General features: G+C 32.6%; 1 protein-coding gene across 2 annotated transcripts in view; it reads left to right on the top strand.

Annotated features, from left to right (window-relative positions):
* The window catches only part of LOC107438429 (short-chain dehydrogenase/reductase family 16C member 6), a 32,967-nt gene that overhangs the window by 5,441 nt on the left and 15,028 nt on the right, over positions 1 to 12,498 (top strand). Inside the window, exons 1-3 of one of the 2 annotated variants that reach the window (XM_016050727.4) lie at positions 1,091 to 1,287; positions 4,515 to 5,802; positions 10,570 to 10,809. In XM_016050727.4, the coding sequence (XP_015906213.2) occupies positions 5,584 to 5,802; positions 10,570 to 10,809 (459 nt within the window). In that variant the 5' untranslated portion in view covers positions 1,091 to 1,287; positions 4,515 to 5,583. Of the gene's footprint in view, positions 1 to 1,090; positions 1,288 to 4,514; positions 5,803 to 10,569; positions 10,810 to 12,498 lie in introns of those variants that run through there. The other variant, XM_071184338.1, reaches the window with a different exon arrangement.

Genomic DNA, 12,498 nt, shown 5'->3' with positions numbered 1-12,498 from the left:
TATATATATATATAGTTGTAATTTTTTTGTAAAATTTTTTGAGTTTTCCTCACACTATTGTATTGATATATTTTGCTTTGGCTACATAGATACAATATTAGAAAGCACTCTTTTTTGTGCATATAGTCGTGTGAACTGATGAACAGATTATACGTTTTATTTTCCGGATTTTTCTAAAAAATTTTGTCCTTTTTTTTTCGGATTGATTTTCTCCCCCGGTTTCTCGTTATTTTTATTGTTATTTTTCTTTTATTTTTTCCCCTTCTTTCATTGTTCTGTAATTTTTCCCGCAAAAAAGAGTGCTTTCTAATATTGCAAATATAATCGTATATATAATATTGCGGATATAATCGTGTGAGCTGATAAAAAGATTATATCTTTTATATTCCGGATTTCCTAAAATTTTTTGTCCCTTTTTTCTCCCGGTCTTTTGCTATTTTTATTTTTATTATTATTTTACTTTTTTCCCCTTTTTTCATTGTACTGTAATTTTTCCCTTGTTATCTCTACATTTTGAACTTTAATATTTAAACATTTGTTTATATATACATATATATATATATATTAAAGTATTATGCATTTTGTGTGCAGTAATTTGATTTTTTACAAATCAAAAGAATTCCTTCAAAGTTTAAATTACTTTTAAAGTGATAAAAGGGATATTTTATGTCGTGATATATTTGCATTACTACCATTTCAATGAATACTTAATAAATGGCGCTACAAAAATAAATAAATAAACAAACAAATAAATGAATATTCAAGAAAGAAAATACGCATAAAAATCTTATACTTTTTTTGAGGAAAGATTTAAGATCCATATTTAAATTGAGCACGTGAAACCATGAGAATTGCATTTTGGTAGGTAAAAAGCCTATAATCGAATTCAAACTTGTTTTTTCTTCTCATCTTAAAGGGTTAACGTAATAGAATAGAAAAGGATTTACTAAAACTTAAAATTCCAGAACGATTTTGGTTATCTAACAGCCTTGATACTCCGTGTAATATTCTATGATAAATTATCCCCGTTCACCTTGAAATACCATTTGTTTTTTTCCGAAGAATTAATTATAATCCTAGTTTACTAAAAAAAGAAGATCGCCGGGGCTAGTTTCGTACGTTCGTTGAGTTTTAATATTCGATGTCCATGATTAGGGTTGGTCCATGTTTATGTTTTTGGAAGATTGCAACTTGTTTCTAATACATAAATGCGTTCTGTTTTTCTTGGCGTGTCAATGATTTTCTTACTCGTTAAAAGTAATGTTAAAATCGTTCATATTTCAATTGGTAAGTTTATAATCATTTGTATTTGCTTCTATAATTTCTTGATGCGTGTACATATTACCACTAAAGCTCGTAAAACCCTAATATGCACATTTCCCAGCCAATCCGTTAAAGTGCGATGTTGAGGGTTTTTCGTAATTTAAATGGTTAGCCAAAGAGTGTGCATTAATGGTTTCCGTATCATTAAAGTTTGTTTCTCATATTCTATCATCCAATGCGTTGATTGTTTAGTTCTATGGATAGACTTGATTCTTAAGTTATTGAAAAATAAATAAATATTCATTTCATTCATTGTAATAATATTCGAAACTCTTTGAATGCTAGAATTCTTTTAAAAGTGATGGAATTCTTGCAACGATTGAGTTGATTGCAGTCACTTTTAAAATTTATTTTTAGATGGCGAAAAAATAAATAAATAACATTATGTTAGTGTACAGAAACGTTGCTGTTGTTCCAGCGAAGATCTTACTTTCAGTTCAACGAGTGCCTAGTAAGTGATTTGAAGATTATCTAATAGGTTTGCTGATTACAGAGGTAATCTGGGAAACTAAATAATTTTTGGGCACTTCGATCACCCTACTTAATTCCCACATTTGTAGGCAATCTGTAGAATGACTGATATCTACATTCAAGCGGTAACGTAAAGTGCGTCGTAGACTAATTAAAAAAAATCTTGTATTTTTCAATGTGCCAGGGTAATTGAAAAGTTTTCAGTATTTCCTAATCTGCTTGATAGAGCACTCGCTTCCCAATGAGTTGCCCAGGATTTGAATCCCAGCGACGGCTGGTCCATTCTAATTTCGCACCGATCACAGTGCTGATGTAAAATATCCTCAGTGGTAGATGGATCATGGGTTAGAGTCCCCTTGGCGTCAGGCTAACCATGGGAAGTTTTCCTGGTATTCCTCTCCAAATAACGCGATTGCGGGTTAGTACAATCAAAAAATCCTCCACGAAGGCAAATTTCTCCCAATACTTGATCCAAGAGTTCCCTTGTCTTCTGGATTTCATTTAAGGGCTACGGAGCTGATAGTTAATAATCGTTAACTCAAAAATTAGGCCGGTGTTTCAAGGATGGCAATAAAATAAAATAATAATAATACAAATCTACCTGATATTTTAGACTTAATACAATCAGCCCAAATGCTTTTAGGCTAACTAAAAAATAAGATGACTCTATCAGAGTAAAGTTGTTTAGGCTTATAGCTTTCAACCTTTAATAATTCTAATATTTACAGCAAGCCTTCACTACTTAGGCCTTATTTGTCTGAAATAAATTAGGCTAATTGAGAACGGCAAGCTTTCTAATTTTTCTAAAACTGCATCGTCTCGCAGCAATAAGCCTAAAAAAAGTAAGGTTAATTGTTTATAGTAGTTGCAGATTATATTTTCTATAGATTTAGTAACTGCTGGATATGACTATTTTTTACAAAAATAAAAAAAAATAGAAGAACATTTACAAATTTAGGAATTTAGATAATGATTTTTTTAAAAAATTCTGAGGCATATAAATATTTAAATGTTTCCTTTTGAAGAATCAATGCACGCGTACCAGTCTGGCTTTCATCACTGCTTTTATGTTACATTAAATTTTTAATTCTGTAATATTACTGAATTGCGTTATACTCTTACTAAATAATGAGCAAAAAAAGAAATTTTTTTTTGCTACCTGTATAACTTTTGATATATTGGTTTGATTTTAAATACTAAGATTTAATCTCATTGGTTAGAGACCTTAACTTAAAGTATGCTAATTAAGTAATGCAGATTATGCTTAAAGTTACGAAATCAAACATAAAAGGGTACTTTGAATACCTTTTGTTTGACGATTTGAATACTTGTCACTCTAAATAGGGGAGTTATGGTAGTTTCACCTTTTACTTATTTCGCTATATCTATTCTGCGTTTTAAACAAATCGCAAGCTTAAATCTAAAACTCGTTTGCCAAAGATAATTTTATGCAATTATTATTTTATATTGTTTATTTTACTAATAGTCGAAAGTATTTAGAATTGGAAGTTATACAGTCTCTTGAATCATATTAAGTAAGGTAACTTAAAGTAACAAGATCCAAAACTTAATAGGAATTAGTAAATTAGTTCTAGAGAAATAAAAAATTTAAAAATACGACTTCCGCGAGATAGCGAAATGTGCAAAACGTGAAAATAACATTAAACGGACTTCACTTATGACCAATGTCCAGACCAAACTATTGAAACCCTACTTTCAAACTTGTATTATACTCCCATATACTGAGCGTGAAGAATCTAAATGTTTATTCAACCGCTTTTGTATTTGATTTTGTGTCTAAACTACTCTTTTGTGTACAAAACCCATTGGGATAATAGTGGGTGCTGTGGTGTCTCAGGGAATAGAGCGTTCGCTTTCCAATGAGGTGAATCGGGTTCGAAACCCAGCTATGGCTGGTCCATTCGAATTCCGCACCCGACTCGCACAGACCACAGTGCTGACGAAAAATATCTCAGAGGTTGACGGACCATGGGTTAGAGTCCTAATACCATCATGGGATGTTTTCGTGGTTTCCAAATGCAAATGCGGGTTTGTTCTCTCAATACTTGATCCAGGCGTTCCCTTGTCTTCTGTTTTGGGCTCCAAATTGCAAGGATACGAAGTTAAGCATTAGTAGTCGTAAACTTGAAAAGTCTGTCGGCTGTTCGGTGACGTTATAAAATGAAATATACTATTGGGATAATATTTTTTAGATTACGGCTATTCTCTTTTTCTTTTGAAATCAATAATCCTTTTTTTTTCGAGTCCGCATTCGGTTATCAGGAAAAGCACTCTTTCAGTGAGAACCATATTTCCAACGTTGTTGTTCCCACAGTACAGATAGGAGAAAAAAGGAAAGAAAACCCTCTGACCGGGTTTCGAACCTCTCTGATCAGCTCTCTGACCATCATACTGCCCGTTCAGCAGATTAAAAAACTTCATCCGACAAAAAAATTTATGTTTCTTTAAAGAAAGAATGGGTCTGATTTCATAACTTCAAATATTGGCAGCTCCAATTTATTGAAGTTTTGCATCATCAATAAATAATTAATTAGAGAAGTTCTACTCCAATAAACATTTATAATGATTGTATCATAAGATCAAAACTTGTTTAATATTTTTTTCGTTTTCGCACCAATGATTTTAAAGAGTTTAAAAATTTCTTACTGTAAAGTTTACTTTTATTTTTTATAACAATATTTTATTTCTATTTTTTATAGGAATTTCATTTTGAATAGAGTGTATAATGTAATATACCAGTTGATTTTGTTACGAGAACAGAGGAACTAAAGTCATCAAAACAAGTATTGCCTGATTAAAAACTATACTTTACAGTGAAGATGTGCCAATTACTTTTCTCACTTACTTTTTAATTTTTTAATGGTCTGCTTTCTAGATGACAATATACAGTCTTACAAGATCTGTTTGTTGCTCTAAAACTTAACTCAAAACACAACTTTTCTTTGTTTATCACACTATAAAGTTAAATAATTCAAAAAACATTTTATTTACTAAGCTTTATTGCTATTGAGTATTTACAAAGTTTTTTTCTCGCAATTCATGTCAAGAAATTGAAAAATCGTAGCGGAAAAAAAATTCGAATGTTTTTACATCTAAAAAAGGTGCTAAATCCCTTTAAATACCTGATATAGTATAAAAAGTCAATAACTGAAAGTAATTGTTATTTTTTATAGAGAATATAAATAAAAAACAAAATTTAAAATAAAGAAATAAAAAGAGAGTTGACATAATTAGACCGCATGATTTTCAATTGATGAATGTTCCCAGCTGACAATCAAAACTTGACGTTTGAGGAATTGACATGTAAACCACAAAGGCAATTTCCCTCGAAAATATTTTTATGCCGGCACCAATTACAAAGACCCAAGGTCGCTCCTCACAAATTGTTGGAAATCAAAATACTCTTTCGATTTTTCCTCTCGTTTGATTTCTCAAAATTTTAATTTACTATTCACTCTCCACGTATGAACGACTGATTAGTTCAAAGTCGACACTGCTTCTGATGCTACTAAGTTTAAATCACTGTTGTATGAAGTTGGTGTTGCTGCTTATAAGTTGATCTTGCTCGCTTGTGTTTCAACATTTTAATGCTCAGTTCGTAACTCTTAAGTTTATCTTACTAGTTAAGATACAAAGCAAAAAGTCTCCGATTTAAAAAAGCAATTTAGAATTATTTTTTCTGCATTTTCAATGGGAGAAACCAATTTTCATTGAATTAACTTTCGTTTTTTTAAAAAAAAAATTGTGGTCATATAAACTCTCGTGGTCATGGGTTGCTTTCGATTCATGGTGGACACTATCAAACTTTTCTTTTTGATGGTTGCTGATCCTTTCATCCGATGTTTTTGGTGCATTTTTCCAAAACCGAAGAAAAGCATAAAAGGGGAAATCATTCTCCTGACCGGTGCAGGACATGGTCTGGGAAAAGAACTAGCCATTAGATTGTCTGACCTTGGTGCCGTTATGGTTTTGTGGGACATCAACCAGGTACGTAAACATATTACTTTAATCTTATTTGTTGTTCTTGTATTTCATTTACTTCGCTCTAGAGATGCACAATGGGCTATTGGTGACAGTCTGGGAAACATCCCTGAGGATGATCCGAAGATATGCCATCACAAATTTAAACCTCCGCAGAGGGGATGCCCTCCTCGCTTTGGTAGCCAGACGACTTGGGAGCGAAGACGAGCACTTTAAGGCAGAACAGTTTAACGAGGACCTATGCCGCACACCCTCGGATTCTTTGCAGACTGATCCAAGTGATTACCCACCAGCACACTGACCGCCGCCAGTGATGCTTGGTTTCGGTGATTTGTTTTAACGATCAGTCCACTGCAAGACTAATCATTTTTGGTTGGGTTCGAAATTTTAAACATTAAAGTATTATTTCCGGTCATATAATAAAAACTTTTAAAAATGCAGGGTGGTTGACTTTTAACTATCACCCATACTAATACTCTCATGGATTAGTTTTGGCAGTAATTACACCTAAACGATTATCTAACATTATCGAGAGATAATTTTTTTCATTGCTTATTAATTACATTACTTATTAGAAGTTTACAATAGTATTATATTTTAAATTATTCTATTAAATTATTAATTAATTTAATAAATTGCATTAGATTGATGCTCTAAATTTTTAAATCAAATGCCTACTTTCAGTATAGTAATCGCAGAAAAAAATCTTGAAGTCAATTAAGCTCCAAATAAAAATACAAGGATTGGAAAGAAATTGTGGAAACACTTCTATACTAACTCAATATTTCTCCAAAAATATTTAGAGAATCATGTCTTTAGAAGTGTCACGCGATTTATCATTGAAGTTATTTAGAGACCGGCAACAAATTACGAAAGAAAAAAAAGTGTTTTTTAACACTCGATGCCAAATGACATATCAATAATCTTGTATTTGGTTAATACCTCGTTTAAAAGGGTACAGAAAATATGTTCATGTTAAAGTCAGTTTGAATTCTTTTTTTGAAGAAAATCGAATATTACACAGGCATTAGCCATTATCGATATCTCTTGTATATTTGCATTTTCTAATTTTAAATTTCCATTATGAATATGTGTAAACTAATATTTCATTTCTATTAATATTTTTTTGTTGTGATTTATATTAAATTAATAACTTCTATACACATCATAATAAATACTACCAATTGCTCGAAAAAGTAAAATAAAGTTATAAGGGAAGAAAAAACAAATTATAGTTCTGACGAAATTTAAGGTAGGTGTTTACTTTATTTACGTCGCACTAGAGCTGCAAAATTGGCTATGGGTACCCTTAGGATGACCCGAAGAGATGCCATCACAATTTTGATCCTCTGCAGAGGGGATGGCACTCTTGCTTTGGTAGTCTAACGACCTGCACTCGAAGTCGAGCACTTTACGGTAGAACAGTTTAACGAGGGCCGATACCGCGCTCCCTCAGTATCTACGCAAGCTAGTTAAGGTGGTCAACCACACGCTTACTGACCACAGCCAACGATTCTTGACTTTAGTGTTCTTCTGGGAACCGTGTCTTTACGATCAGTTCACTGCGGGACAATTAAATATTGTACTTACTTTCTGTGCTAATTTTTTTTTAAAATCTGTAGAAGCAAATAAAATATTACAAAAAATTAACTAACAAATGAGAGAAAGCTGATTTATTGCACATATGAGAGAGGATAACTAACAAATTAAAAGGCAATAGCTCACTGTTTCGGTTTTTTAATCGCATATGCTTTCCGAAAATCTTCTAACTTATCAATTGTATCCAAAAAATGATTCGAATCTTTCATTTTGCATTACAAAAGAAAATGTAAATATAGACATTTTTATAAAAAAAAGTTTTCTAATCATAACTGCAGAAATATTCAGTAAATGTAAACGCAATTTTTATAGTAATTTTTAATTAATAGCAAAAATACAATTTGAAAATTTGAAAACAAAAATTTTTAAAAATTGTGCAAGATATGACCATTTAAAATAATCGTTTCACACTGTGCATATTGCTCATTCAATACATTTGTTTTCATAATTTTGTTTCGAATCGTATTAGATAAAATATGAAGAAGAAAAAATTTAAATATCCTGGAAATTTAAAAAAAAAATTCTAAGAATTTTCCAAGTAGCTTTTGTAAATTTGGAAAGGAAGATGTGAATTTTAAGGGGCTTTTCACAAATTATATTTTGTACTACGAACTTAGATTTATTTTAAATGACATCGGCAGTACTATTCCCTGTAAAAATATGTTTTATTTCACATGTTTCTTTTCCTTATACAATCGCATTTTGTTGTCCGGACCATCATTGGACGGTATATTATCATTTATTATGAAATTTTGTAATATGATACAAAATAAAATTTGTGGAAACATCCTTATCAGTAAAATTTTCTTAAAGGAAATAGGAAGAAAAAGTGCGAAAGCTACTTAAAAAATGGATAGAATTTTTTTACATATTCAAATAGAATTTTTTAATTGCTTGTCAAATTCAAAAAATCATTGTTGAACAAAAAACAAAAAAATGCTTATGCGCTTATTATGCAAAGATGATTTTAAATGCTTATACTTTTCGCAATTTTAACGTCTTTTTTTTCAAATTTAAAATTTTCATTAATCAAAAATTACTCTAAAAATTTTGCTTAATTTTAATGAATATTTCTGCAGTTATAGTTAAAAAGCGTAAGGCAAAAACTTTTTTTAAACCGCAAGGTTTTATAAAAATGTTTATATCTCCATAAATATTTTATTTTCGTTTTCGAAATTTTGTGTAGTAATTGCATACTATAGCCAAAATAATTAATACAAGTCACAAACTTATTATTATGTTTAACAAATATTTTGGAGCATTTATCATGACAAATTTTTGGTGCAATTTGAAATTCGCGTAGACCAAAAATATGCGTAAAGAGCTGATTTCCCTTTTCAATACACCACCATCATTAAAAAAAAGCATTCTTATACAAATCCAATAGAATGATTTCAAAATCGGCTGCATCAAAGCTAGAAAGAAGTTATTAACTTCCTCTAATCTTTTTTGTGGAACCGAATTTTTTGTGAGTAAAAATGATACCATTTGTTAAAGCCGCCTAATGAAAGACTGTTTACAAGGAGTTAGTATAGAAGTGTTTTAATTATTTTGTCACATATCTGAACAACTTCCGTATGAAACGTGAATTCATGAAAACAGTTTTATTTTCATTTATAAAGCATTCTCATTTACGGCAACAGGGGAATCGCCTGACCACTTTTTATCCGTTGGACGCATTAAATGCGGTATTGCGAATTTTAAGCATTGTTATTAAACAAAGAATTTTCTGATAAGGCAAAAAGCTAAACTGATATTTTTTAAAAGTCTATATTAGAGTGGTTTGAATCAGTGAATTGTTTGGAGAAACGTTAGTAAGTACCGGAAGAGTTTTGTATGAATTAAATACATTTTTAATAATCTCGAGTTAAACCTAAACTTATGAACATTGATTATAATACGATAAAGAGCGTTCCATCATAATGAAATAGATCAAATTCATATTTTATTCTATAACCGTCGGTGAACAGTAGACTCAATTTTGGGACTACGATTACTATCAACTCCGTAGCCTTGTAATTTTGAACCCAATCCAGAAAACAAAGGAACTCCAGGGTGAAGTATTGAAAGAAATTTGCTTTCGGTTGCACTTTTTGATGAAACCAACCTGCATTTGCGTTACATGGAGAAGAAAACCACAAAAACCCACCACGGTTAGTCTGACGAGGAGGGGACTCCATGATCCGTTAAGCACTGAGGATATGTTACGTCAGCACTGTGGTCGGTGCAAGCTGAATGTGAAATTCATGTCAAACAGCAATCGCTGGGATCGAAATCGGTTCACCTCATGGGAAGGCGAACGCTCTATCCCCTGAGCCATCACAACTATCAAATTAATAATTTTTATAATCTTGTTAAAAGGCAATAAACAAAAGCATATTCTATTCTTGAGCTGTGATTCCTCAAGGGATAGAGCACTCGCCTCTCCATGAGGTTGCCAGGGTTTCAATTCCAGCGATGGTTGTTCGATACGAAATCCGTACCTGGCTCTCACCGACCACAGTGCTGAAGTAAAATATCCTCAGTGGTAGACAGATCGTGGATTAGAGTCTCCTTGCCACCAGGCTAACCAAGGGGAGGTTTCCGTGGTCTTCCTTTCCATGTAACGCACATGCGGGTTATTTCCATCAACAAGTTTTCCACGATGGTAAATTTCACCCACTTCTTGATCCAGGAGTTCCCTTGTCTTCCGGATTGGGTTCAAAATTACAAGGCTACGGAGTTCAAGAGTAGTAGTCGTAAGCCCGAATTGGGTCCAACTGTTCAAAGACTGTTACAGAATAAAAAATAAAATAATCAGAGAGTGCCGTTCTTAGAATACGTACGTATGAACTTGGACCTCTAGAGTCAGAGAAGCTCGTTTCATTTATGGTATGGTGTGCCGTGAAGGGAGAATCACGTGATTATGGTGATAAGGGAGTTAAATTTAAGTTAAGTTTAGTTTCTTTAACCTTTGGTTGCTGCATTAAAAGTATAGCTTTAGTGTCGGTAAAGAAATTTTACATTCTCACGCATCACCATGTACTAAAGCTCTGCGCAGCGCAGTTACTACAAAACAACCTCGGTTCTTTACAGAGCATGCGCAGAACGGGAGCGAGAAGGGTGATACGTGTAAGTGCTCTATACACAGCTGTAACTTCCATTTTAAAACATAAACCTTATTTTGTTTGTTAGGAGAACAACGAGAACATTGCTTCGAAACTGAGATCTCTGGGGAGGAGTGTCTTCTCTTACAGGGTGGACGTCACAAACGAGGAAGAAGTCATAAGGATGGCAAACAGGGTAAAGCAAGAGGTCGGTGACGTTACCCTACTCGTCAACAACGCTGGTGTGTTTTCTGGACAACCTATCTGCAAACTATCGAGTCACGTGATTAGGAGGTGTTTCGAAGTCAATTCCTTGGCTCACTTTTGGGTAAGCTGAAATAACATAATTCATTTAATGGAATGATCAAATTTCTGGAACTATTATTCTAAAAATAACAAATTATTCATTTTATGAGGCAATCGTATAGAAAGTTAAAATAGTCATTCATGTTGTTTGAAATGAGGGTTCTTACAAGGAAATACTCCCAAGCTAAACTCTTAGAATTCGATGAAAATTTTATATGTATTAGAAGAGCTGATAGAAAATCCGCTGCCTGAAAATTAGCTTCTGAATCACAACGGTAAAAGTTGCAAACCATTAATAAAAATCGAAATTTTCAGCACCCAAATGCAACCTTTCGTGTCGAAAATCCAAAGAAAATCACCGATTTTGGAAGTCTAGCAATCCAAGTTTTCATTGTGAGATTTTAAATTTGTTGGACAGTGATTTTGCATTCGAAAGCATTCGAAATTGGACTTAAATATACATTTTGCGCTAAAACAGTGCATTCTTTATTATTCTTTTCTAAATGGTAGGTAGTTAGGTGCTTTATTTATGTCGCACTAGTGCTGTACAATGGGCTATTGGCGACGGTCGGGGAAACAACCCTGAGGATGATCCGAGGACATGATATCGTAATTTTTATCCTCTGCATAGGGGATGGCTCCCCTGTTTTGTAAGCTGATCAAGGAGGTCACCCACCCGCTTACTGAAAGCAGCCAATGATGATTGACTTCGGTCTTTAACTGGAAACTGTGTCATTACCACTGCGGGACAATTCTTTACCAGAAGTTTAATTTATTATTATTACCGAATTAATTAATTAAGGCTATAATTTTCTGTTGTGATATTTGATACTAAATGTCGATTTTAATCGTGCTTTCTTCCCTTTTTTTTCCATTTAAGTTAAGCAACTGAAAAAGAAGCTATTTTTTATGTCGAAATGTTTTTTGCGTAATTGCCTACATTTTTTTCAAAAATAATAATATAAACAATAATATCACAACAGATTCATATTTTCTACCAGGTATAAATGTGGTTGCATAACGAGTTTTCTGTTTGCTAAACGGAACTGACTAATTTTACAGGTGCCGAAATGCGTTCCAAAAATAAAATAAAAATTTTGATGAAACCGTTAGGTTCATCAATGGAATTAGGTTCTATTGTGAAACGTTTAGGGATGATCCAAAAAAAAAAATTCCGGAATTCGAGTTATGGGTGGATGAAAATGAATTTGACGAGTTTGTTTTTGAAAAATGGAAAGAAAATGAATAAAATGTTTTTAAGTGGGAATCTGAAATTGAAGATCGTCGAGATATTTTATTTAAAAGGAAGCGGGAAATTGTTGAACACTCGTGTAGCTGTAAGAAAAAATAAGTACCGCTTCTTGCAGACTGTTCATAACAGACATAGATGCGTCAGAAGTTTTTCTCAGTTGCATTTGTGGGGGAAAAAATAAACAATTGCGGGGATAAAATGCACAAATAATGCAAAATTTAAAAATGTGGTTTTGAAATCTTGACAGGTGCATGTATGTAAACGTGTTTGAAAAATTGGGGTTGTAAAAAAGCGTTCTCCCAACAAATACCATTAAAAGCTTCGGGAAAATGAACAAAATTTTAAAAAGGATTGTGGAATCGTTGCTAGGAAATTACTAAAACAGTGTCCACTGCGGCGATGGCTTATAAGGTATAGAAGGTTCTCCTTTCAATGAGGTGAATCGAGTTCAAATCCATC

The sequence above is a fragment of the Parasteatoda tepidariorum genome, chromosome 8 (genome assembly GCF_043381705.1).
Source record: "Parasteatoda tepidariorum isolate YZ-2023 chromosome 8, CAS_Ptep_4.0, whole genome shotgun sequence".
NCBI lineage: Eukaryota > Metazoa > Arthropoda > Arachnida > Araneae > Theridiidae > Parasteatoda > Parasteatoda tepidariorum.
The sequence above is the reverse complement of the archived record's forward strand: the minus strand, read 5'-3'. Positions and strand labels throughout refer to the sequence as shown.